This window comes from Bombus pascuorum, chromosome 6 (genome assembly GCF_905332965.1).
Source record: "Bombus pascuorum chromosome 6, iyBomPasc1.1, whole genome shotgun sequence".
Taxonomy (NCBI): domain Eukaryota; kingdom Metazoa; phylum Arthropoda; class Insecta; order Hymenoptera; family Apidae; genus Bombus; species Bombus pascuorum.
The window spans coordinates 10,742,182-10,769,207 of record NC_083493.1 but is presented as its reverse complement, the minus strand read 5'-3'; the positions used below and the strand labels follow the sequence as shown (position 1 = coordinate 10,769,207).

The window sequence follows — 27,026 nt, the reverse complement described above, 5'->3', positions numbered from 1 at the left end:
TGATTGGACGAATATAGACGAAAAAAAAAAAAAAAAGAAAGAACGGTGGACCGAACAAAAGCTGAATCGAAAAAAGTTCCATTCACAACATTCGATATTGTTCGATAAACAACAATTTTTCTCGTGCGCAATTATCAGCGACATCGCGTGAAGCGAAAACGCCAGTCGCAATATCCTGTCTCAGTATTTCTTTTACTTTCCAATCTCTAAGATTTCAATCGCGTCGCGCGCGTATCAAAGCACGTTTATAAAATATTTCACGAAAGTATTCGAACACTTATAGAAACATCTTTTTAATATAATATATACCGTGTATATATATTACCTACATTTATCCATTATATTAATACGGTTCAATATTAAGTGCAATGATTTTTAACATTCATTATACATATATTTAAGATGGAAATTCATACTATATACCAATTTGTTACTAAATATATGTTTACAATAAATATTTTGTAACATCTACATACATTTTCGGATTAGTTCCATATTTCTCCAACGTGTAATGATCTATGTTAATAAAATTTCACAATGTTTTATATAACACATGCAACATATCCACAAAAGTTTCCTATAGTAAGTATTTAAATATTTTCATAGGCTGCATAATGTACAAAAGAGCGCGAGAAAAACACGAGATATCGATTCGATAGAAACACTGGTATCTGCAGGCCCTGCTTTCTCTTCTATCTTTCCTTTCAAAATTGTATCTTTCGACTATACAGAAAACAGCATGTCAGGCATCGTGAATACGTGGAAACGGCATCTCGAAAAGCGTGTTGTGCCCACCCATTCGAGAAGGGGCGATAGATCGAGCCACGTAGACGATGGTTTACTGCATTCCATGTCGTAGATCCATTGTGGCCCCAAGGATTACCGAGTGGTTCAATGGACGCTCGGTCGATTCAGTCTGCGGTAGTTGTGCTCAGTATTAACCGACTACGGTAATTAAACACCCCGTGCCCGGTAATCTTTCGTTCCAATAACACAGGACGACGTCTCTTCCCACCTTTCCCATCCCCAATTCACTTCTGTCCTCTGTGAAAGTTGCGCCGCGCTCTCTTCCTCTCTATATTCTCTCTTTGCTCCAACGCCAAGAAACTTGTTTAATGCTCGTCAATGCCGGAAGTCTATTCGACAAACAACGGGCGCGCACTCATCGTTCCCTCGCATTCGCCGCGGAGCTTAAACTTTGTTCGTAAAACCCCCGTTAGAGAAGGTAGATACAGCCACTTTGCGGCGTATCAATTTAACACTGTTTCAAGGAAACGATATACACCCACATATATATGTATGTACACAGGGCTAGCGCTCGTTAAGAGGCATCGATTTTCGCGTTGGAATTCTCTATGTCGAGCTTATTATGGATTTTACGTCGCCCAAAGTATTTGCTCGTGGCGGGATAAAGACGACCGCGATGTTTCAAAGCACACGGTTACTTGTTGTTGCCGAGACGCGAGATTTTCTTTGAGCTCTTTAAACGGTACGATCCATTCTTGTCCTCGTGCGATGTTCAAATTGTTTCGTGCATTGATATCAAAGGATAACATGACAAAAGATAAATACTATGATTCAAGTGCTGTGTGACATTAACGAGGCATGTTTTGCAGTACGGTATTCATCGCCGAAAAGACACGTTATCACCTCGCGTTGTAGACAAACAGTTATCTTCATTAATTAAAGAACAAAAACCAAGAAGTCGATTAAACGATTTAGAAAAAAAAACTTTTCTCAAGATCTCACATATTCATGGTTTAATGAAGTAGTCTTTCTACTTTAAATAATTAAAAAAATAAAATTATTAAAATAAAATCTATTAAAATAATTGTACAGCACGATGAATATTTTATTAAAAACGAGTGACGTGTACTGAACAAAAATTAACGTGCATCTGTATTATTTCTACCTTGATATCAACGATATGTTAGTTACTAATGAATCATAAACACGTAAGAAATACACTTTTTATATTTTTTAACATAATTATTTGCTATTAACCGGACTATTTTAATGAAATTATTGAGCCTCTTCTTATGAAAATAATACCAAACATGACCATGTCTGACATGATGTATCTTTGAATGAACTTAAATTACACTAAAAAAACCGATAACTCCTAAACACTTTTCCCCTACTTTCGAATCGGAAAGATATAACAAGTAGCGATTTGTAGAACGATACCTCCCTTGGAAATAGACGCCTGAGAAGCTGAGAGTCCGTCGCTAAATGAATTTGTATTTCAAAATTTGTAAACTCTCAATGAAGAACCATCATCTTGCATCCAACGACCTTTTTAATTACACCTCCACGAAAGCAAACGGTTGTCGAGTTATGCTGTCGTCGGTGAAGAAAAGAACTCATCGCCATGGCGACGCGCAATCAGAGCACGAATAGAATCCGAAACGAGCGCTCGTGTCAAGCGGAGAATCGTTGTCTAGACAGGTGGAGAAAGCAATGTTAGCTATGGACAAATCGTGGATCGAACCGTAAACGTTAAACAACAGCACACTGATCGAGAACAAGCTTCGTCGTGGCAGACGGGTTTTGAAGAGGTACAAGAAAGAATGTTAGCTACGAGCAAATTGTACATCGAATCGTAGACGTTAAAACACTAACACATCGATCGAGAACAAGCTTCACTTTGTAGTGACCGGCTTTTGAACACGTGGAGGAAGCAATGTTAGATATAGACAAATCATCGATCGAATCGTGGGCGTTACACGAAGCACTCAGAGGCGAAACTAATCAACATCTCTTTTTATTAATTTCCTAAGTCTACTGCATAAGTAGGCGATTAATATTCAATTTTCAAGAAACATTGTTTTACTTTCATAAGTTCAATAATGGAAGATTCTATAATATACTTTAAAAAACAGTCTCTATAACGTCATCATTTTTCCATATTTTTCAATTTGTGGAATTAATCAATATGACTTCCGAACGGCTCAAACGTCTACGGCACTACGTCTTTTGAAAACAAGCGCCCCGGATGGTGGGCTTCACAACAGGCAGAGAAACAAATATTAACTATGGAAAAATCGTAGATCGAATTGTTATAGATGGAAATTGAATACCAGTGCACCGATCCACCGTTCAACGTGTTTCATCGCGATGGCCAGAGTCTGAACAGTGCGAACCCTTCGCATTTAATTCGAGCCGGTGCTAGCAGAAGCTTCAAAGAAAAACGACGTATCTGACCATGAAGAAGGATGTGGCCAACCGTCCGTTCTACATCGACTTCGGTGAATGGACCCGGAAAGGTGGAAGGGTGGCTAGTTTGCCTGAATGGATGGCTCCTGAACGAGTGAGAAGGAAGCGTGCGTCGGTGGTACTCATTATTAGTCGTGAGCTTGTACTGTTTCCATCATCTCCCTCGGCCCGGTTGCTGAATAAACACTTTGATTTATGTGCCATGTTACCCTTTCCTCGATAAGGATAAGCCGACCTCCGAAGGAGTAACAGAGAGAAGAGAAAGAGGATTAGAGAAAGTTTCATAGCTGTACTTAACGCATACAATCCGGCAACTCTTCCACTACCTCTGTCGATTCTCCGGTAAATTTTCCTATTCTACCGCCCTTCCTTCTCTAACATCTTCTTCTCAACCACCGCTCTGTTTTCGTCCTCTGTGTATCTTGATTCGTCTCTTTGTCTTCGTCTATCCATGTTTATCCTATTCTTCAGCCCCTGCCGCTCTCTCGACCAGACTCACCACTGCAAGCTATATGCACGAAGCTACACCAATAACCACACGCTATGTATACTTCGAATGCTATACAGATACACACAGTGGATTTCTCTTCCCCTCGACACTATCTAGATCTATCCATCCTCGTTCAGCGATGGTATATCGTGGCTCGTGTACGTGGTTATTACACGGTTCCGTTGCAACGCCATGGCTGTGCATCCAGACAACGGATATCCAACGTGCGCCCGCCAGAAAACGCTAGGAGCCTGCGAGCGACACCGGTTCTCGGCTTTTAACGAGGTACGCGGATCGCGGGGGATCGAGGAAGTGGAGGCGTTTCATTGGTTGTTGTTCTCTGGCCAGGAGGAAGATAGAAGAGGGGACAAAGGGAGAGAAAAAGGGGAGGAGGAACGAGAAAAATTTATTCGACCGCAAGCGAAACATTCCGATACGTTTCCGAGACGATCGAGGCAGCACCGCTAGCTGTCGTTGAATTTTAATGCACCAACCGCGAAACGAGCAACCGCCAGCGATATTTTCTCTCTCTCCCACTGCCATAGATTTTGACAACGCTGCTGTAATGACGAGATTGCCCCCGGAGCTCGTACAAGTTTCACCAGGTTGCCGTATTTTCTGCAGCTCGCCTGGCTTTTGTTTAATGAACAAATTACAGGATTATGCGCCGACAAAAAAGCCTCTCGTCCGCATAGAAAAAAGTGCGATTCGTCGTTATGTACGCCCGCCTGTTCCGCCCGGCGCTTGGAAAATTGCCGTGTATTTCCGGTTACGCGTACGAATTAAGACCTACACGCGTAACAGCTCCGACGAGGCGTTATTATTTCGTGAGATATACCGTCTGAATTATCTCGAAGGTCTGATGTGAACTACCGAGCCGACTCTCAACCGCTAAGACACCGGTGGTTCACAACACGTGATATTTTGAATGATTAACGCCGACCTAACTGTTCCGTTTCTTGGCGAGAATCGTGAGCTTTTCCCTTATCGACCACGGAAACAGAGACCTATAAACCATACTGTCTGCCCGCAAGCGACCTGCACGAGATAAACGAGCTAAAAGGAATAGCCATGTAAATGTAGTACCAAAAAATTGTCGATTAAGAATAGAAATAAAATGAAGGACAACGGAACATGTGCTAATTGAAACTATCTGCTCATAGTATGCGGATACCTGCTTATTCTTTATGAAACGTAGATGCTTTAGTTACAAAATTACAGATAGATCAAATCGTAGTGATTTTAGATATATGTAAGTATAATGATATATTATAGCTCGACTAAATTGTTTTTTGAAAGTCAGTAGGCGATAATAAAGCTCACATCTCAGATTGTCAAACGTTATAGAACTACTTTGTTATCCGAGAAATTCTTTGTGTCCTCAGATTCCTTAAGACTTATTTAAGTCTTAATTATGAGATAGATCGAAAATGATCTTAAAACTTCATAATGATTCAAGTATTTTACTAGAAAGTATACTCGATATTTACACTAACGCTCATATGCATCTAGGTACTCTGCACTATTTATAGTAACGATATGCGAATTTTATCAAAGTGTGAAAATTAATAATGAATTTATAATTAGAAGCAACATTTATTACTTATTATTTTATAAAGTAGGCTGATAGGAAGGTATTTGGTATTAATACCAGTTCAAGTAGTATACATATACAGTAGATAACGAAATATATTATTAACATGTTTTTCAATACGTAATGTAAATTTTGTTATATAAAAAGACAGCAAATACGGTAAAATTCACTTTAGTAAAATTCACACATTATTACAAGTTGACCATTGTTCACATACTTATAAACGATAACGTGTCTAGATACATACGTTTGGCATAGATAAATTTTTTCACAGAATGGGGAGTAAATGTGACAATTTCTGACTAACACGCAACCCGGCTTCATTCAATTCCTTGATTTATAGTAGCTCGTAAAACACGATTACCGTGTGGTTTCGTCGTACCGGGACACATAGCGCATACTGACGACGAGCATTCCAGCTGAGGCTGTTTCTGTCTGACGGAAAACAGAAGTCCATAAATGGCACTTGCTGACGCCGTATAACAGCTTTTGCAACACCAACAACAGAAAAGCAACTCGGCGTTGCATGTCAGCTTGTTTACACTCGGCCTGTATCGCACGCAATCGTCGATCGACGTACCAGAAATCCTCGTGCATAAAAATCTCGTTGTAAATACATTTCGTTCGGAGAGAATATGACTTTTACTCGGTTTCGTTGGCTCCGTGAATATAAAATAAACGCATCCAGCTGCGCCCCTTGTGTGGCCGTTCACGCTATGGAAAATATCGAATTCTTATATTTCGACCTTTTCATCGATTCAAGCGTGGCGGCGAGTTATTTCTTCGCCACTTTATTTCCACCTCCCGATGCTTCGTTGCTTTTTTTTCACGTAGCCAGGGTAGTTCTGCCTACGGTCCGCCGATATTGAATTTTCATCACGCCGGATTACCTTTCCTTTTTGTTATCGGCTATCCCATATTGATTAATGTATCCATCTGTTTCTTCGTGCTCGCGTTTCCTTTTTATTGTTTCCTGCCGCACCTTCTATATTCCAGGTCGGTTATCGGCCCGCTTTTTATTTTCCCTCCGCATCCGCCTTCTATCGCACTTTTCCATTTTGCCTGTACGGAATACGCCGGATACGGGACCGATAATGAATATTCAAATTTTAGACGAGACTCGCGGCCGACGGGCGGCGGCGCGTCGTACGGTACAAAAATTTAAGAGTGACGGACCTTCCGATACGCGATGTCGGGAAACTCAATTGCCTTAAAATATCTGACCAACGTTTAATTTCTAATCGAACCACGTATTGCGCCGATCATAACAAGGCAGGATTATTTGAGCCACCTTACCTTCGATAGCTTCAAATTAATTCTGAAATTCTACACAGGATAATCGAACTTGTATATTATGAGACGTATCGATTAATCTTTGATACGATAACGAAATAAGGAGACAATATCGTGTGCTTTAGGTCCAGCCAGAAAATATATTAGAAACTGTCAAATTATTCATATAACTCTATGATAGGATTAGATATTTGAATCAGCACGGACGTATTATGTAAGAACGAATAAAATAAACAACAAAATAACTTCCATGTATATTACAATAAGGTATACACACGCTATTGAGTTATAATAATTACAACTGGGACAATTAACGTTAAAATATAATTATCATTAAGATTTAATTCTGTCCTTTCGATGAATAGAAGATCTACTTCTTAGAAAACTATAGTTATCGGCCTAGTCAATGTACACTATATGTAATTCACTGTTTATCACGCTACTAATAACAAGTTAAATACATAGTCCATTTTCGAATGCAGATCGCTTAAAAATTGTTCATAACCGAATGTGGTAAATTGAAATGCAAGCTCCATACTTTGTCTCAAATAACCCTGCTTTACTCTATCGTGAAATTACTTTTGTAATTCTGTAGTTGGTCAAGGAACATAGCTTTATGCGAATTTCAATCGAGCTTATAAGGATCGAAAAGCATTAGCAATGGAATACTAGAGAGAAGGCATTAAGGTGTATTAAACACAAACGTCAGCAGAGAGTTTGAAGTTACGGTAACTCGATAAAAGGTGAGACACGTATGATTAAACGTCGCCTCATTTGCGTGACCTACTCGACCATACGTTACTCATCCAACATTCCGTTAACGACCGAGTTCAACGTCCCATCCTTAATGCTCGCTTTAACATTAATATGCGTAATACTCGACGTTCAAACCCGTAAAGCAAAGTAGTCGAGGTCATTATTAGTCTGACGGTCGGCCGACTCGAGTCGACTTTATCTACTGCGTGACTCTACGTCTGACATAAGTACAGCTTATCTACTTCTCGTTTCCAACAACTTTTCCAGGAGCTTCCATTCTCCTGTGATTGATAGTATTTTCACGATGTCGCTACACTTCATCCTGCTTGATCCGTTAAGTGCTACCACAGCAATTTCGTAACGTTACAAATTTCATGTTACTTACAATACCAATGAGAGTACATAACAGTATAACTACCGACGAGCAAAGTAAAAAGCTTGTAGCATGGAAATTGAAATGCAAGTTATATGCAAAAATAAATATATGTATAATGCAAAGAGAAAAATACGAATGTTGATACATATTGTATAAAAATATCATTCAAATTTCCAAGAATGTATTATTGTAAAAGTGAAAAATTTCTGTGAAACATTGACTGATCATGTTGACTGCGTTAATAGGGCTGTGTTAAAAGAGGAAGGGAAAAATAATGGAAGAAGAGAGAGAAAGAGAGAGAGAGAGAGAATGTTGTATTCATCGATAAGGCTATTCATGAAGACCATGTTCCATAAAAAGCAGTATTCGATTAATTGCAGAATTCCCTTGTATGAATCGAAAAATATATGCTATGGAATTATATGATAGACCTGTCATACCTATATAACGCAAAAATATGAATAAAAAATACTATTTTCAGTTGGTTTAGGAACTAACTTTATCTTCGTAGAAAACGAACAACCAGCTCCAAATGAGAATTTTGGCGACTTTACCTGCTAAAATATCTTCTAGTGCATGCTAAAATCTTTCTGCCGAAAACTGTTGAAAATTTGACGAATAAATTCTACAACTTGGCGTTTCATTTTGTATAAGTATCAGATGATAAAATTAGTAATAAAATCGATTGTTACGTTCTTTTTCAGATAAATTCATTCCCATTCTTATAAAAATTTCAGACGATAAAATATACTACAATACTGCGCATGTAGCTGTAGGGGCATTAAAATAATATTTTAATAGCAAAATTAAAAATTCAGCGATGAAATTATATAGGCGAATTAGTTAATAAAGATTTCAGTTGAATAATCGATTTCTCTATTCTCAAAAAATAAATACCCAATATTTCTAGTGAAAGGTACTTCCTTATTCCATGCTTCCGAGAATTTTATTTTCAATCTGCATTCCTTAGTAGGACAGTCACGATATAAAATGTCCCAACAAAGTATTCGGTTACATACCATAGAAAACTTTCATGTATATATTGTATGTGTTATATAAAATATTTTTTAATTCCATATCCATTACTATCGGTACTGTGTCCGATCGCACGATTTTTTACTTTCTCGAAAATTTGTTAAAACGTCAAAAATTCAACACAATAAAGTTAAATTAAAAACAAAACAACAACGAGACACGGGGATAAAAAATAATCTGCGAATCGTAAAGACACCATGACGCGGATAAATTCGCGAACCACTATAGCGAAACGCGCACGTTCCGCTTATAATTCGTGTCAGCGGTCCGGAATGAAAGATTCCTTCGAAAAAGCGGCTAACCGTGCACCAGGAGCGGGATTCGATTAGATGGCTGTTTAATTTGCATGCTGGTTCCCGATGCGCGAACTTTCGTCGCGGTAAAATTCGACAAAAAGGTCGGTGCTGCGCTTCACTACCGATTTTCTTCCTTCAATTCTGGCCGAGCTAAATCGGTTTTATTAAACGGATTGTCGGTTGGTGCGCGCAACGTTGGTGGTCGAATAAATTTCATCGATTTGCGGCGAGTTAACCTTGCTTACTCACCGGCATTGATAAAACGATCGTCCCAACAGGGCACGATCGTCGTATCACGAAAAACACGCGCCGTAATGTATCGTTAAATTCATGCATAGAAAACACGCACGCGCGATCTTGGTCGGGCAATTTGACACGCTACGTCGACTATACTCGCCACAACATATAGGTAACGTTCGATACATTGTTGCATCCTCCGTTATGTTCCCTCGTTGTTTGCCGCGTTTCATCGTTTTAATTAAAATTAAACTAATTGCTTTCCTATCGAAACGATACGTGGAAAAACGGGAGAGAAAAGTGGACGGGCCAATACGTGGGCAGCAATGTATATAAACGGCAATGAAATGTATCGGTTATAATTGCGTCATTTCGATATTGTTTGCTCGATGGTTCGAATAACAATCGTTTTCACCGTAGATATACATTGTCCAAACATTTGATATGTTTCATGAAATCACATCGAAATACTCGTGAACTTATAAAAACATCGTTTTATGCGCTAAATATTTCCGGTGTACAAATGTTTCGCAACGGAACGAGTTTTTTATTTGTTCTTCTTTAGTCGATAGTCGTACCCGATTTTTCCCCCGTGGGTAACGAAACGTTGTTCCGTAAGATATCGTATGACGTTCACCGTACAAATATTTCCGGGTCCCAGATTCAGATCGTTGGATAGAAACGACCAGATTCCTGTTGAATTAGATATCTAATGTATTCAGCTCGCGTTAGACAGGAAATTAAAGTTCACGAGTGACGGGTCGTGCGAACGACTTCCGTGAAATCAACGATTCCCGTTGTTCCACCGCAACGTTTCATCAATTAACTTCTATCGTCGCCGATAACGCGTACCCTCCAATGATCGTAATCCGTGGTAACGTATTTCACACGGCGAATTACTCGTGACAATCTTTGTTTGCCTCTCTTTTCTCCTTTCTTCAGAAAATGAAAGAATAATTAAATATATATATATGTATTTATTCGATTTAAGACGAAAAATATAAGACACAGGGGAAAAGATTGCAGACGCATCGCGAAGATAGCAAAAGATTTAAATTTGTTAAGCAACGTAAAATAAGATAAGTTTCGTTGCATCTTTCGTCGATGGATTAAAAGGACCAAGAATTTATCCATCGCGTCGTGAAATATATCGAACTATCGACTTTCAAAGGCATTCGCACGACTTTATAATTCCTCGTACATCCAAGAGTTAATCCTTTAATCCAATAACGATGAAAGCGACGTTCGGTGTTCGAACGCACTTGAATTGAAATCGGAAAAGGCGCCTCGAGATCCTTCGAAGCTGAGAACGATAAGGAGAGCTTCTCAAAGGAATCTGAGAGAAATGGAGCGGTTGCTCCATTTCAGCAGCCGTTCAAAGAAGAATATAAATGCTAAGTGTCCACTCTCTTTCTTCAATCTTCTCTCTCTCTCTCTCTCTCTCTCTCTTTCTCGCACTGTGTCTAATATTCTTTCTCGTTTCGAATGTACAAGCGTCTTGACACGTCAAAATGACAATCGATACTTTTCCAGGATGAGACACGGATCTCTTTGTCGGGTCTGTCTCGATTGACTCCTTGGTCATGACTGAAAATTGCGGTGAATCTTAGATAACTTACAAAATTCTTTAACGGGTTTTTTCCAAATTTTTTAATATCTTGCACACAACGTTGAAATGGTTCGCTTACTTCGATGTAACATGTTATATAATGCAGTTCTGATTAGAAATAATCTGTGATCAGCTACATACTGAGTGCTATAATTTATCGCATTCAACCTAGATAATTTTACTTTCCTTTTCTGCTTTGTACGATTATACTTAGAATAAAACAGAATAAATAACAGTTCAATATGACGAGCTAAAAATGATGTATACATTATATATAAGACAAGATTTTAAGAATTTAAATCTAATCACGTATCTCAACCTTTAAAAGTACCATCCCCTTAATTTCATAATTAATTGAGTTATAACTTTACTCTATGTCGTGATACATTTTCATGACTTGAACAAATATAATGAATCTTTTATAATAATAAATACAGGACACTCATTCCATGAAAAGTGGTAGTGTAATAAAAGAATAAAATTATTTGAGTGCTTCGTAGTGGATTTAATATTTTACATTATTATCGTAATATTAAAAATACTAGAAACTCTATGAATATGATTGTTTAATTTAATTCTGGCATTGTCGGTCATTGATCGTCCCCATGACGCTACTGGGGATCAAATCTACTGTTGATTACCACTAATCCTCACGACATTCAACCTACCTATAGAAGAGGGTAGGTACTTTAACTATTTAATTATGACTAGAACTACCAACAACTAATCCTGTCATAGAGTTCAACATTAAACATTCTGAAGTTATTATATTATAGTATATAGTATATAATATTATCGCAATGTTATATCTAAGCAACGTGAAGAATAACTCGTATCGTATTTGTTTCACTTCACTAATTGTACCAAAATGAAGTTTTACCGATGACAAAATTCAAATGATTTCCTTGGATATAAGTTTCTAAGTGTTAATAGAGCAAAATGTTCCGGACAAAAACCTTACGTGTTCTTTTGCGTGTTGTATGGGCCTGTTCCATGTGAAATTGTTTCTCAAAATCAACGCCTGCTCCTGTAAACGATTAATCCTCTCAAAAGACAATTATTCCTCCACGCTTGACATAGCGACGCCTTCTCCATTAGTGACATTAGGCGGCTCCCATAGTCGATCCGTTTCAGAATTACCCATCCGCCACGTTGCTGTTAACTTCCTTCTCTCTAATCGCCTTTGACGGTAAATCGCTTGCACGATGTCAGGGTCAGAGGGTCAATAAAATTCCAGGGAAATCGACGATCCTAGCCGGTTAATCACAGGATACCGCACTGCTTAAGTTCCGTTTCGAACAAATTAGCATACTGGCACGTTTCGCCCGAAATTTCATAGCCGCGATAATAAAGCCGGCCAAGTTGCCACGCGATGCGATTAATTCAAGCCCTTCCGATTCGATTTTAACATCGTGGAAACCTCCGAGGAGGAAATTGACCTGGCAATTTTCACCGTGTTAACTTTCCGTTCAGGCTTCGAAAATTGATCGATTCGCCGCCGATGCAACGGCAAATCGTGCAAACTGATATGATCCATTGGTATTTTAATAAGCACCGATGAAATTCCGAATGATGAAAATCTACTCGCGAAATCGTCGAGAACGATCGCGATGAACACCGGGAAAATTGGAACGAACATCGCGGTGTATCGATTCGGACGAATTTAACTCTTGATTCGACGTAAACGTAGTTGGCGATGCGTGAAACGGCAAAGAGTAATGTTGGGAAACTTAAAAGTTTTTCATGTGTAGGATAAGAGATAAGTTTTTAGAATATCATAACTATATGACATTATATCTATATATACATATACAATTGTATATATACGCGTATCCTAACCATTAAACGAAACGCAGATAAAATGTTTATGTATGTAATAATTGAAAGATATGATCTTATTAAGATAATCTCCACATCGAATAAGTTTAGGCTAACTAAATTAAATAGTTTTATTATTAGTGTTTCCATGACAGAAAATTATTAGTATGTAATAGCCTAAGATAAAAATATTAGGGTGATGAAATATCTGTGAAATATCTCTCTCTTTAAATAAAGCTGCTATCCCATATGTATATAATGGTTGCTTTAAAACGTCATATATTTAATCAAGGTAATTTTCTATGAGGTAATCCAGTAAACACAGAATGCAGTACTCTATCACAGTACTCCAGGACTAAGCAATCGTCACCATTATGAAGGAGTCATATGTTTTCTATAGTTCCTTACTATCATCTATCACTTGTAAAATAGTTATAATAAAATTAGAAAAAAGTTCCCGGAAGCATCGTTTAATTTATTATTTAATATATTGCACCGAATTCCGAACATCTTATACAAACAATAAAATCAGGCATCTACTAGATCGTTGAATTATTTCAAACGGCGTGCAAACAAATCGTTCGTTTAACGTCCTGACGGTGAAAAAAAAAGAGGATTCACTCGTACGCGGTATCTGCTTCCGTATCCGCAAACGTTTCGCTGACCCCGATTCGGTAATGCAAATAACAAGATAAATTACAGAGTAGGCAAGCTCGTTTCCATGTTAAAACACGAAACATGGGTCGGTCGAACCGAAGAAACGGGTTTGATATCGACGTCGGTAGATCGCGTTTACCCTTGCCCCGATCTTCCTCGTTTCGGCTTATTCAGTAGCGATCCTCTCGAGTCATAGTCGTGACCCGGTTCTTGCTATTCAAAAGTTAGGTCCGGAAGTTAGGTAACTTTACATTCGGGGGTCGACCGTCTGCTGGACAGATTAATTTCGACGATGCAGTCGCGTAATACGCGTACGTGCTTCGCCTGATTTTCAGGCTCAGATTAGTAAGGGCCGACAACCTAAATCGAAAACTAAATCGAATAACTAAAAGTCACTCAAGCTCTACTTTCAGCAACTGTGGTCAGTCGATATGAAGTTTGATAAATTGGATGGTATTAGTAAATTTCGGCAATCATACACAATTGAATTAATGTATGAATTGTATTGAATTAATGCGAGTACCAATAAACTTTAAATCGATAGAAAGACTCCTGATTGTTTGCCGAATCCGTGATACTTATAGCAAATAATATAGTATATAATAACGAAACACAATACTGCCACATCAATCGGTAATTTACATGTATAATCTGGAAATACCGTAGAAAAATAAGTATTGCTTTTAATTAGTGAATCATTAAATACTTTAATAAAATTCACGCATTCTTACTACAAATTGATTAAAGTGTCCAAATATTGATGGGCAGTAGTATATACAAACACGTATCTTTCGAACGTATGTATTATCGAAGATCAGATTTCATATTTTAGGTTTACCACATTTTCTTATACCATCAAATTTAACCTCGTTCGGTCACTAATGCCATTTGACTATCTTCCGTTCCACCTATTATATTTCCATTGTGATTCTATGACCATTGAACGTTATATCGGTCTTACTTCGTTGTATACGTTTTACGTATTAATTTGCTACCGATACTGGTATAGGGTTTAGAATCGTATCTCATTTCGACCAGTCGATTTCGACACCGCTTGGACAGACGGTCCACAAACACCATCGATCAAACGTCCTCCTGCGATCCTATCGCCCCTGGCAGAAGGGAAATGGATTTCATTGGCAGGAGATCGCCGATGTTCCTGTCTCTATTCACAGTCTATCTACGGCCGATTATTATGATAATTAACTTGCAGTTTTGGACGACTGAAATGTACCTAATCGACGTTGACGAGTCACGAAATGTTTTTGATTCTTAGGACTCGAATTTTCTACAACTCGACTTTAGAATGTTTATACTGTAGCTTAGCGAAGATAAACTTGCACAACATACGGATACACGGTGGAAATCGATGTAATATCTATAACGTGGATTCGTATAAATTGCATGTTATAGCGTTTCCGTGGTATTATAACGTGGTGTAAACAGATAGATTGAACGTAGTTTCCTCTGTTAGGAGGCGAGTACAATACTCACCTCTTGTTATGTATACAAGATACATTTGTTATGTATACATACAGGGAAAGTAATAATAAAGTAAGTCCTAAAAGACGCGATCTTATTTCTTATACATGAATTGGTCAGTTCTGTCCAACAATTTACCAGTTAATAATATTACTAAAAAACAATTTCTCATTCAATTCTCATTTAAAGACGATTACTACAAATTGCATAGAAATACTTTACAACTTGTAGTAGCGCATGAAGCAGAAGTTTTCATTTGTGGACAACCTGAGACATCTACTAAAACGATCAGAGGTTTGAAAACAAAAACCGAACGCGAACGAAAACAGTAACTCGAATAGCTCGTAGACGATCGGTAGCAGGATTTCATTATCCATTGGCTATTAAACTTGCATAACGAAGCATATAGCGTCTTTCGTGCAAGTGATCTGCGGGGGTGAACGTCCGTGCCGTAAGTTGCAACCTGGCCTCCCATAAATCCGGCAACGATTCTAGCCGACGCGACGGAAGCAGTTTAAATTTTAGAGAAGCACGCGATAAACTATGTCAGTACGAGGAATCGTGCGTTTCGACGCGTGTAACACGCCGAAAGCAAATATTACGACCACTTTATCGACCACATTTTTCTACAGATCGTGCCTCTGGACAACCTAACGAGTTTACCGCTGTTTAAAATAATTATTCTTCCAACCTATTCAACGGATGACTCAACTAGATATTTTTATAATCATAGCCCTGGCAAATGATAGCCATTACAAATTATTTGTAGCAGGAATGAAACATCATATGTAAAGATATGAGATTTATAAATAAAGAAATAACTATGTTCAAGAAACTAGAAATTCGAATGACGATTGACGAATTAACTCGTCTTCTCTAGCTAACAGGTTAATAAGTGATATGGTTAACTAGGTATTATAGAATGAAAAATTTTGGTTATTTATTACGAGTGAGTGAGTTTTAAATGCTACAGATGTATGGAAGAATCGAATGCTTGAAATTGCGCATTTTTATCGTGTTTCGGCGGTTGATCAATTAAATAATCCATGAAATTGGTATGTGTCACTACACTGGAAGTCAAGGAATCGTATCGGAACAAATCTGAAAATGTTCGACATAATTATTCTCGTTGTTTGCGATAATCGTATCCGTTGTTCAAACAACACGGTATCAACGAGTCGTAAAAATGGTAGCTGCCAGTCTAGCTTCGAATTCCTCCGAGGTTGATCCTATAAAGTTACCGAGATTCGTTGAAACTCGAGTCACGGACTCACCGGCCAAGTTCGTTAGCTTTTTCCTCATCGTTTTGCTTGCCCGGAAACGAAGGTAGATTCGTTTGCCTGCTACGGGAAGTCTTATAAAAACTTTCCCCTTTCTTTAGATTCGTATTTAACCCGGCGATTCGATAACGTTCGAAATAGAGACGAGAGAACCGAACTTAAACCACTCGAACGTGGCACAGTCCGGTGCCAAGTTTCAAACGAAATCATCTTCTTGCAAACCGAATCAAGTCAAGGCAAAAAGAAAGGCGCTCGCAAACAACCCATCAATCAGAGTGAGTTTCCCAATGAAGCCGATCAAATTCCCGTGAAAAAGGATCCTACGATTGGAGCATCTCTAAGGAGCCATCTCGTCCTGCAATTGTGCTAATTCACAGAGAATTTGGCGTAGTCAGCGAATCTAAACGAAGGTGTCTGTTACGACTATTTAGTCGATCGTTCTTGTTCGTCACGCTACTGCTTTCACAGCAAGATCTGTCTTACGGCACCGAAAAAATAAAAAACGATGTGCTCCGACAAACAGTCGAAAATATACGATAAGTATATACTCAGTAAATCGTATCCTACATTTGTACTCTATGCGACGTAATTTCCTCTCGACCGATACGACTTCTATTTTATACCCGACATTCGTTCAAACTTCAAATTAACCACGTCACGCGTGAAAAAGTGAAAAAGAATGACTCACCGTTCATCAGGACGACGACGATCCAAACAAATAAAACGATCGATGCCACGTGGCGTACAGAATCGACGAACAGATAGCGGCTCATCCTGTTACAGCGTCGATTCTCTTCCTCGCGTGTCGCGGTCATCTGGCCTCGAAGAAGGGGTAAGTGCTTGCGGATGGAATGTGTACCACCGTTCACTCTGTCCCCACGCAGAGGTGGGCCCTTCCTCTTGTTGTCGCTTCTCTAAATGCCTCCTTTCGATGTTCAACCCTTACCCATTCAATAATGAACGCACAACCCTGTGTGCTTCACACGAAATCCAGTCTCTCGAGCACTCGCCGCGCCGGGCGCCAGTGAGAGACTGTTCGACTTTCGTGGCGCGCGACAGGTTCCCGCGGTGATTCGTGGTTCGTGCGCAGCCGGTTGTCCTCGACCACCCTCGGCTTCGCTCGACTCACACTCAGACATCTCGCGTTCTCACTGTTTCCGTCGAGGTGGCCACAGCTACCGACTCAGTTAGTCTATGCACATACACACCAGTGAAGGCCTAATTGTAAGTGCTCGCAAGTATAGGTGTGCGCTGGGGTTACGAGAAGCTCCGACCGCAGCTCAGGCTGCGCACCAGGGAACCACCACCTCTGCCAGCTCTCCTGCTTCGTTCCATAACGTGATCCAGGTACAACTCCTCCCTCGTCGCGCCCTTGTACACCGAACATCGTCCGTCTATCCAGCATGGACCAACGAGTCCACGCTCCGTAGAATTTCCACTGCGTACACCAACGGTATGGCCATCGCTACCCAATCCACTCCCGACACCAACCAGCATCGAGCAGAGACCTCAAAGAGCGAAGGGACCACCAGAGCGGAGCAGCCGGTCGTAACCTTGCGTCAGCGTCATGGGCGCAAATTAAATAGAGTGCGGCTTATGCCGCCGATTAGCCACCCTACCTAGTAGGAAACTCCACGCCTGCCGTTGCATTCAGGTTTTCGCTAGAACGCTTATCGAGGAAGCGTTTGCATTCTGAAAATGAGTTACACGTGTCATATGTGGATGCTGTAATGATCATCGTTATTCGATGTCGCGTTCACGTGTTGATATAAAATTAAGTAGAAAAATAATATCGCTAAGGGAGGTCATAGGGGATTAAATATCGTCTAGTAACAAGTAATGAAAAAACATCAAGGGTGAAATTGAGAAGTAGCAATGCTCGAATAACAACAGAACGATAAGTGATATTACATTCGTGTTTCTTTTTTAAAATTGTAAACTTTCTAACGAAGAAGAAATGCCATGCAATATCACGTGAAACATTCAATTAATTGGTGGTAATATATATATAGATGCGCTTGATAGTATGATACACAAGCGCATTAAACCGAGATGAGAATATGATATTACGGCGTAAATTATTTTCCAAGATTTTAAAATCAGCTTTTTAAATGTCAGAGGCAAAGATAAGCTCGATTATCGATAACAAGTGACCTCGCCTAGGGTCAAAGAGCGACGAGGATCATTGTCCCACGCGCCGTTGGCGCAGCTATAGGCGTAAATTAAATAACGATCGTACGTGTGATCGGCTGCTTCGGTCACCAACCTGCGGTCTTGCGTTCTTTCACAATGTCATATGCATCGAAAGCGTTTGGTACCAGCCTTTTAAAAAAATCACAGAATCTATAGTGCGTAAGCGAAATGACGGGAGTAAGCGAAAACGAGAACGTGTTTTGCCTTGTTGGTTAAACGCTCAAAGTAACGAATAAAACGTTATAAGCGATTTAACGTATTTCGTGATTATAAACCGTGTGTGCAACGAGCGATACTGGTAACAATATAAAAAGCAAATTTGATGAAGTGAATAACGCAATCAATAGAAAACAATTTCATGATGACTGCTGCCTTTAAACAATCAGTTACGATACAGTACGGAAGAGCATATTGTTTTTTTTTCTCTTTATTAAAAATGTATAAAATCTGTAAAATCAATTGAAATTCATCATAGAATGGAAGCATACTATCAAATTGATAAGTTTAAAAAGCGAAAGAAAAATACTATTGTTCGCGGAAGCGAAATTTTTATAGAAATCACAAACATGTGTACCTTCCAAACGGGAAAATATCTCTTCCTGAAAATAATCTTTAATAGAAAACATCCTGGTAAAGTCGGTGTATGATAGTTGATGTGACTTGACACTGCAGTACGATTAAAGAGCCATAGCATACACGACAGATTAACCCCTCTTTCCGACGTTCCGCTTCCGTAAATCCTTTGGCGTTTGCGGCTTCTGAGCTACGTGATTAAGTTACCACTACTTGACTTTTGATGTTGCCCCACAAACTTTCGTCTTATCAGTCCATCGCAATTGAGACTCGCCGGAGGGCGGAAATAAGTGAAAAATCAGAAAGCTTATTCTTATTTACGCGAACGTGCTCCCAAGCAACAAGCACTCGACGTACAGAGGGTATGGATAATATGCATCTAAATAGATCATGGAAACTTTTAATCGAGTTATTTAAGCAAGCCCGAATGGGGTAGGCAAAGAAGCGACTATAAAAGACTTTTCATCTCTCGGTTCCCTCTCCTTTCTGATTCACGAGATATCCACCAGTTTTTAGAACACCTTTTCACAAGAAAGAAGAAACGAGCATCTCGCAAACAATTTCAGAAGCTATCGTTTGATTCGCAAAACAACAGCAGCCGCTATTATACGAATAGATTGGCAAGCGGTTTTTATTGGAAACTGATACGTCGAGCAGCTTTTTGTCGAAACGAAATCCATTGGTGCGGGCTTGAGGCACGGCCAGCCATGCAAATTGTTTGGAACTGTAAGCGCAACAAGAACACACATATCCAGGATCATTTGCGGCTAGCCCTCGTACCACGATCACCTTGTTTCCTCTATTATTTGTTGCGAGCGATCAGGAAGGAACGACGCGCGTAACCGCCAACGTCTCTCGACTCAGAGGAGGTACGGCAAGCCTCGAGGGCCAACGTTTAGCGATAAATTAATGTCAAAGAACGCTAGTGATTAATCGATCCATTTGGTGATATATCGTTTACGCGTTGCTCGCGATTCCTCAAGATTAAAACAGTGAAGAATGGATAAATAAGGCACGATCATATCCCTATGATCTATATCCTATATGGATGGAACGAGTGATAAATCACATATTTCCTGAGATTTTTACAATCAAATGTTTCATAGGCAATTGTTAGGTTCAATAAATAAAAAATTAATAATACCTTTGCGAATGATGGATGTTTGGAAAGATAGGCCGCCTATCGTGGAGATTAGTGATCTTGGAATCTTTCTTAACTGCTTTTGCCTCATTTGTAGATCAATCCTTTTGCAATGATCTCTGTGTTGAAGAACATGCTAGAAAAAGATATAATTTAACCCAATTTAATCATCGCTTGGTAATCGTTACAGACCACTCAAAATATATTGTGTATATATACAGACATAGATATATCTCGATTAACGTTGTGAGAAATCCTTAAAAGATGTATTAATTTTTGTTTCGACAATGACTCAGACATGGCAGTAACATTCATAAAACAATGAATTCTATTTATGTATTTAATTCAAATATTTGAAAATCACGATCGCTAAGATCGTAGTGAGGTCATTCATTGGTAGATAACATAGGAGTCACTCAAGTCTTATCCACGGTATATAAAGATCAATTGATCATTCGAAAATCATTAAAAATACGTTTGTTACATGTGACATTAATCACGTCTACATATTAAATATATTGTATTATGAAAAAAAGTACATTGTTTTGCAAATCCCACTGATCTTGTTATGCGAAAACTATGAAAAACACATTGGACTTTATGAAATACGTTGGAAAATTCTATCTGAAGTCACGACTGTCCGATATTCCTAGTTTGAATCGAACCGATATACACCGAGGATATATACCATCGACTCGTAACGAAAGCAATTTGCTGAATAGATATGTATGTACACGCGTGTTTTGAATGGCAAAAGAGCCGAGTGTCTTGTATATTGTGAGATACACTTATGTCCGCCAACAGCAATCAAAGTGCTAATCGAGCTTTTGAATCAATTCAAAGGATTCAGTTTCGTAGCGGGCGGAAGTTAAAGAGAACTTCCGCTTTCATCGAAAGGGTTATTCCAGGAACAAGTAATACACACGCAACCACGTTCGCTTTCGCGAAATTCTACAGGACGATTATATCAGAATTGCTGCAATGCAAACCAAAGAGCCCATGTTTCTGTCAATAGGCATCTTTTCATCAGACACCAGGACCAATTTATGCTACTGCTTAAAAATATCCCAATATGTTCATCTTTAACAAGATGTATTATACTTTAATTACAGAACTATAGACAAATCAAACTACAATGATTTCATTCTTCTTTAGAATCACTAGACTGAGGATATTTATGTAAATTAATATTTTTATACATGTAATTTATACATGGTACGTAGGCAAACACTTGCCTTTTTACTAAATATTATAACAAGTACTATATTTTGCATATTTTATATATTTTTCGCATATAATGTGTATCACATGCATTTTTGCATCTTCAAATTTCCATAAATGCATACATATTTGTAGTCTACTATAATCGCAGAATAATATTCGCAATCACCATAGCTACATATAATAGTATATTATAAACCGATTAAATTGGTTTTTAATAGCCAATGTACAATAATAAAATTGGTATATGTAACTATCAAACCTTATAGAACTACAATTTCGTTACTTGACAAACAATTTAGTTTCCTTCATTTTTAACTATAAGATATAATTAATTATGAGGGGTATTTTATATTGATAGAGAGGCTTCTTTTGTTAAGTGATTTTTAAATAGAAGATGTATGTAATAGTATTCATAGCAAATAATAGAATGTACTATTGCCATGGGAATTAAAAAATAATCTAATGGGTAATTTAGTTTTATAGCCCGGTAATCCCATGAAAGGGTAGTAAGTGTTACTTTTAATTACCAATTCATCATTAATTTGAAAACTTTGGTAAAGTTCACATATTGCTATTATAAATGAGTCAATGCATTGAGATATTTATGAACAGTAGCGTTAACAATATATACAACATTTTTCAATTATTTTTACTCGTTAGTATCACACTGACAGAGTACATATGTAGATAAATGTCTATAACTTTTTCAATCCTCAGCATTTCGCAAGTAGTGAAACGTTTTGCTTCAGTGCACGACACCGATGCATGTAACGCTGGAAAAGACGGAAATGGGAGAGAACGTAAATTCGAGGAAACGCTATTTCTTGAGAAAGCAGAGAGCTTTCGTGAAGTGAGGTTTCGTATAACTGAAAATATAAGGAGAATAGATGTCACTGTGCACTGGTTCTCGAATTTCCCAAAATTATTGACATTTACGTGGTTTTCCACTTTCGATATTTTTTAATATATCTTTTAGATCCTTATTTTATATTTATTTTACATCGTCATATTATGATTACATGAGATTAGGATTAACGGAACTAGAATTTTCCAGAGCGAAATCATTCATTACAAAATCTCAGATGTTATTTTATCGAATCCACCATGACAGTTACTTTTAAATTGTAACGGCAGATTTGGATTTGTACAACATCAAAAGTTTAGGTTAAGTCTTGTAATAATTATGTAATTGTTCAGAAGTAGCTAATATGTTATGGTTCTTAAATTTTGAAGTAATGGCTATACGTTATACATTTAAATCTCTATTCGTTAATCTATATTAGTATACTGGAAATGTCAGTCTCTGAATAATATATACATACAATATAATACATACTATACACCCTTGGACAAAAAGATAGCACATGTGTGCTATCATTAATTTCTCATAGATAGAGTCCGAATTTCCCAAGTTTGACGAATGGCATATAAACAGTACCTTGTAGTAATAAGGTATATGAGCTTGAAACTGTATCTTCGCTATTCCTCTTGTATTTATCAACAATGATTGTGAAATCCGGTCGGCGAAATGATAGCACACTTTCAAAAGTTGTAGTGTTTATTATCTACTAAATTGTACAAAAATAAAAAACCTTTTAAAATTTAATAATGTGTGGATCCTCCCTTATTCTCCACCACCTCCAGCATTCGTTTCGGCAAAGAACGATATAGTTTTCTAATATAATCCAGCGATATATTTCTCCATTCCTCTTCAAGGCACTTTTTTAACTGATTAATACTTTCAAATTGCCTATTTTCTCTATAAACGGCATTGCTTAATTTACTCCAACAGTTTTCGATTATGTTTAAATCGGGGGAGCATGCAGGCCAGTCCAAAACTGCAATATTTTCTGTTGAAAAATATTCTTTCACAACCTTAGCGGTGTGAACTGCAGCATTATCTTGCTGAAAAATAAAATCTTGTCTCGCAATATGTGTTGCGTACTTTGCAATTTGATTTTGTATCAAATTACGATAGGTTATAGCATTCATCTTGCTGCGAATTGATATTAAATCAGTCTTTCCGTTATACCCAATACCTGCCCAAAGCATAATGCTACCTCCACCCATTTGACGCCGTATTTGTGACAATTTTTTTTTTCTTACATCATGATAGTAAAAATTGAATCCATCTGGGCCATCTAAATTAAATCTTTTTTTATCTGTAAATATAACTTTCCTCCACTTCTTGTTCCACCGTATATGTTCTTTTGCAAAATATAATCGATGCTCCTTGTGAATCTGCTTTAGAGCTGGTCTTCGTTTTAATTTCATCCGCTTTATGTGCGCGGATTGTTGTAGTACACGTCTGACATTCCGAGGATTAGTTTTTACGCCAACTTTTTCTGCAATTTCACGTGACGTGAGAAGCGAATTTGACGCGGCACGTAAAATTGCACGTTTTTCACGAGTACTAATCGCGGAAGGTCTCCCACTGCTTTTTTTTGTTCCATAATTATTTACATCTTTCAGTAAATTATAAATGACTTTCCGACTTCTACTGAGAACTTTTGCAATTTTAGAAATAGTAAAGTTTTCTTTCTTTAATTTCAAAACTGTTTGAATCTCTTCACTATTTAGCTGTTTTCCACGTCCCATTGTTTGAATCGAAATTTGTAAGGTTTCTAATGAAATTCTTCTACTTTTCACTACGTCTACACCACTCAGAATACACAGAAATACTAAGGAATGGAAACAAAATGCTTGGTGTGCTATCATTTCGCCGACCGGATTTCACAATCATTGTTGATAAATACAAGAGGAATAGCGAAGATACAGTTTCAAGCTCATATACCTTATTACTACAAGGTACTGTTTATATGCCATTCGTCAAACTTGGGAAATTCGGACTCTATCTATGAGAAATTAATGATAGCACACATGTGCTATCTTTTTGTCCAAGGGTGTATACTTCCAGCGAAAGTAAATGAAGCTATGTTCTTCTTGAAGAGCCTCTTTCATCCATTCTGAAATGAATAATATGCAATCTGTACATATTTAACTGGATACCGACAGAAGAATAAAATAAGTTTAATAGTACACTCGCAATATGCGCAATCTCTAACACTTGAATGCAACTGGATGAAAATAATTTTAACTTTAAAATAATTCGAAGCGCACTCTGTTGCGTGAATATCATACTATTTATTATCCAAGCAGTTTCAAAGTGTTATCTGCTACCTATAATAAGGATATCTATAATCACGGCAATATTATCATCAGTGATATATGTCTGTGGTACAATCATAGACGAGGTTCTGTACTTCGTCCGTGACAATACATGTCTTATATTATGTAAGATTTCGTTGGTGATAAGACTTTATTCTGAAGTACCGATCGTGCAAAATGGCAGAGTTTGCCATCTATGATCTAGAACAGTGACAACTACATCATTAATAGCGTACCATTGATTATTGAACTTTGATAGTTGAGAATTTAGTGCCATTGACTAAATTAACTGTAGTTAATCTTACCCTTGTAGTTATCTTATAATTCCATCAATAAGCATACATTTCATAACCTTGATAATTTCTTTCTTATCTTCTTTCTTTCCTTTTCCTTTTATTTTCTTTCATATTTTAATACTTCCCTAAAAAGTTGTTCATCCATATGTGTACACAAGCCTTTCATTAAGCAAAAACCAAAATGTCAAAAATTCCTTATACTTTTTTGATCTGAAAATGCCATAATTCGTTAATTAAGGTAATATTTGCAGTGTGCAATATTTTAATTTCTCCCGCTGGCTTTACTTGAAAAGAAACTCCACCGCTTCAACCAATCAGGATGCAGTAAGACAAGCATTTGGCGGGACGAAGCAAATAATGTCGGAAAGTATGGCGTTTGCATGTATCAACACGTTTGAAGTGCGTAATCTCCATTGTGTAAATAGTAATTCTTCATCTTTTATAAACTATTACCAGGTTTGTTTAAGTAATACACATTTATTTAATAGTTTGTCAAACAGTATTATATCGAAATTAAACAGTTTTCCAAACTTGTTTCGTTCGTTGATCTCCTACTTGATTGTCAGAACCACCAATAGCTTGCATTATAAATTTTAAATATTATATACAGCTTGACAGAGACTAGAGACAAAATTTGAGTTTATATATTGCTGTATTTTATTAATATAATTGGCGATTTCTTCTATAGAGATTATTGATTGATTATCAGGATCACTTTATTTATGTTGATCTCGCTTTCCTTCCATGATTTTTTTGCATTCTCTCATCTCTTTACTCATTTCGACTGCTTCTTCCCTATTATTATAATATATATAATCACAATCTTCTATCTACTAATCAATCTTATTTAATCAAATTAAATATGGCATGTATATTACATTTCTACAACAACTGATGTATTTACGTTTCACATCCGTAAACAGTGTTCATTCAAATTCTATTAGCTTAGTGGTGTTTACTTTCTGCATTTACGTTCGCACATCAGTCTAAAATATTATTTCTTTGTTTGAAACATGATACGTTTACTAATGAAAACATATCCTTTCCTGGAATTTGACGACTCTTGACGCAGGCTCGATTTACTGGTAAATACCCCCTCTCCCCGTCAAACACTCCACGCCGACCGAAATTCGTTGGGTAAACCGCGGCGCGGGGGTATTATTCCAATGTCGACAGTTGGAGCGATTAGACGTACATATTTCGTGTCACTTCGTGACAGGCATTCACCTTCCTATTACGTAGGATTTTCGTAGTGATTCTTTGACCGCCCAAACTCCACGTTATTGTTAATTTCGTTCAACTAACGTATGTTTTTACTCAATAATTTATTACAATCTATTAATTGATTATATTTTTTCTTTGATTGTCACATTTGTTGGTAGCTCGTATTATAAGCTTCCAAGACGTAACCTGATCTTGATTGTTGCTCCTTATTTATATAATTTGTCCTTCTCACATATATATTTTAATGTTTCGGTCTTTTTTTGTACAGATTATCGTTTGTTTGCGAGGAAAACTTCGAATTATTAGAGGGATGCCACGGTATTCAAAAGGACGCCATGACGATTGACAATGAATTTGAAAGCATTTAATGGAAGTTTGGTAACATTTAATTTATTCTAATAAAAACAAACGTATTTGTACGTTTGTTTTCTTCTTTTCTGCATAATTGGTAATATTTATTTAGTATTTTACCGGGATGCATTTTCAATAAGTACTACGTAATATTAATACGAATACGTAATGTATCAAAATTTTAAATAATTTCACGATTTATTAAAAATACTAAGATGAAAATAGGCAGAATCAGAGAAATCACATCTTTTCATTTCGAATATGTTAAATTATTTGTGTATTCAAACAAGTTTGTACACTTCTGCGCATCGCGTTTTTTTCATATTGCGCAGCTTTGTTTAACGGACAGAAAGGCCAGTATGTATATCTAAAACTGTAATGGCGGACATTCAGTTCAGCAAGCAATTTTTACAAATGACTCATATTGTACAACAGTCATAGTAGATATTTGACAATAATAAGAAATACTTTATAATGTATAATAATATTTAAAAAAGATATATATATATATATATTTCTTATATTCTTGATATATTTCTTTGTACAAGGGAAATGAATAATAATTAGTTCGTAGTTTAAAAAAAAACAGTAGTAGCCTCTCCTATTGGTAATTAATTATAAATATCGCATAGAATTGTACTAATTTTTTTTATAGTTCGAGTTTATTTCAAGATCTACAATAAGATCAATGGAAAAAGACATATACTCTACATAATG

The 27,026-nt window shown here is 37.4% G+C and overlaps 1 protein-coding gene across 7 annotated transcripts in view; it reads right to left on the bottom strand.

Annotated features, from left to right (window-relative positions):
• Positions 1-17,188, bottom strand: part of LOC132907996 (cell adhesion molecule Dscam2-like) — a 162,818-nt gene extending 145,630 nt beyond the window's left edge. For 3 of the 7 annotated variants that reach the window (XM_060961492.1, XM_060961495.1, XM_060961494.1), the window contains exon 1: positions 16,828-17,186. In XM_060961492.1, coding sequence (XP_060817475.1) covers positions 16,828-16,954 — 127 coding nt within the window. In that variant the 5' untranslated portion in view covers positions 16,955-17,186. Of the gene's footprint in view, positions 1-16,827 lie in introns of all 7 variants that reach the window. The other 4 variants (XM_060961493.1, XM_060961498.1, XM_060961496.1 and 1 more) reach the window with 3 other exon arrangements.
• Positions 17,189-27,026: the final 9,838 nt, after the last annotated feature.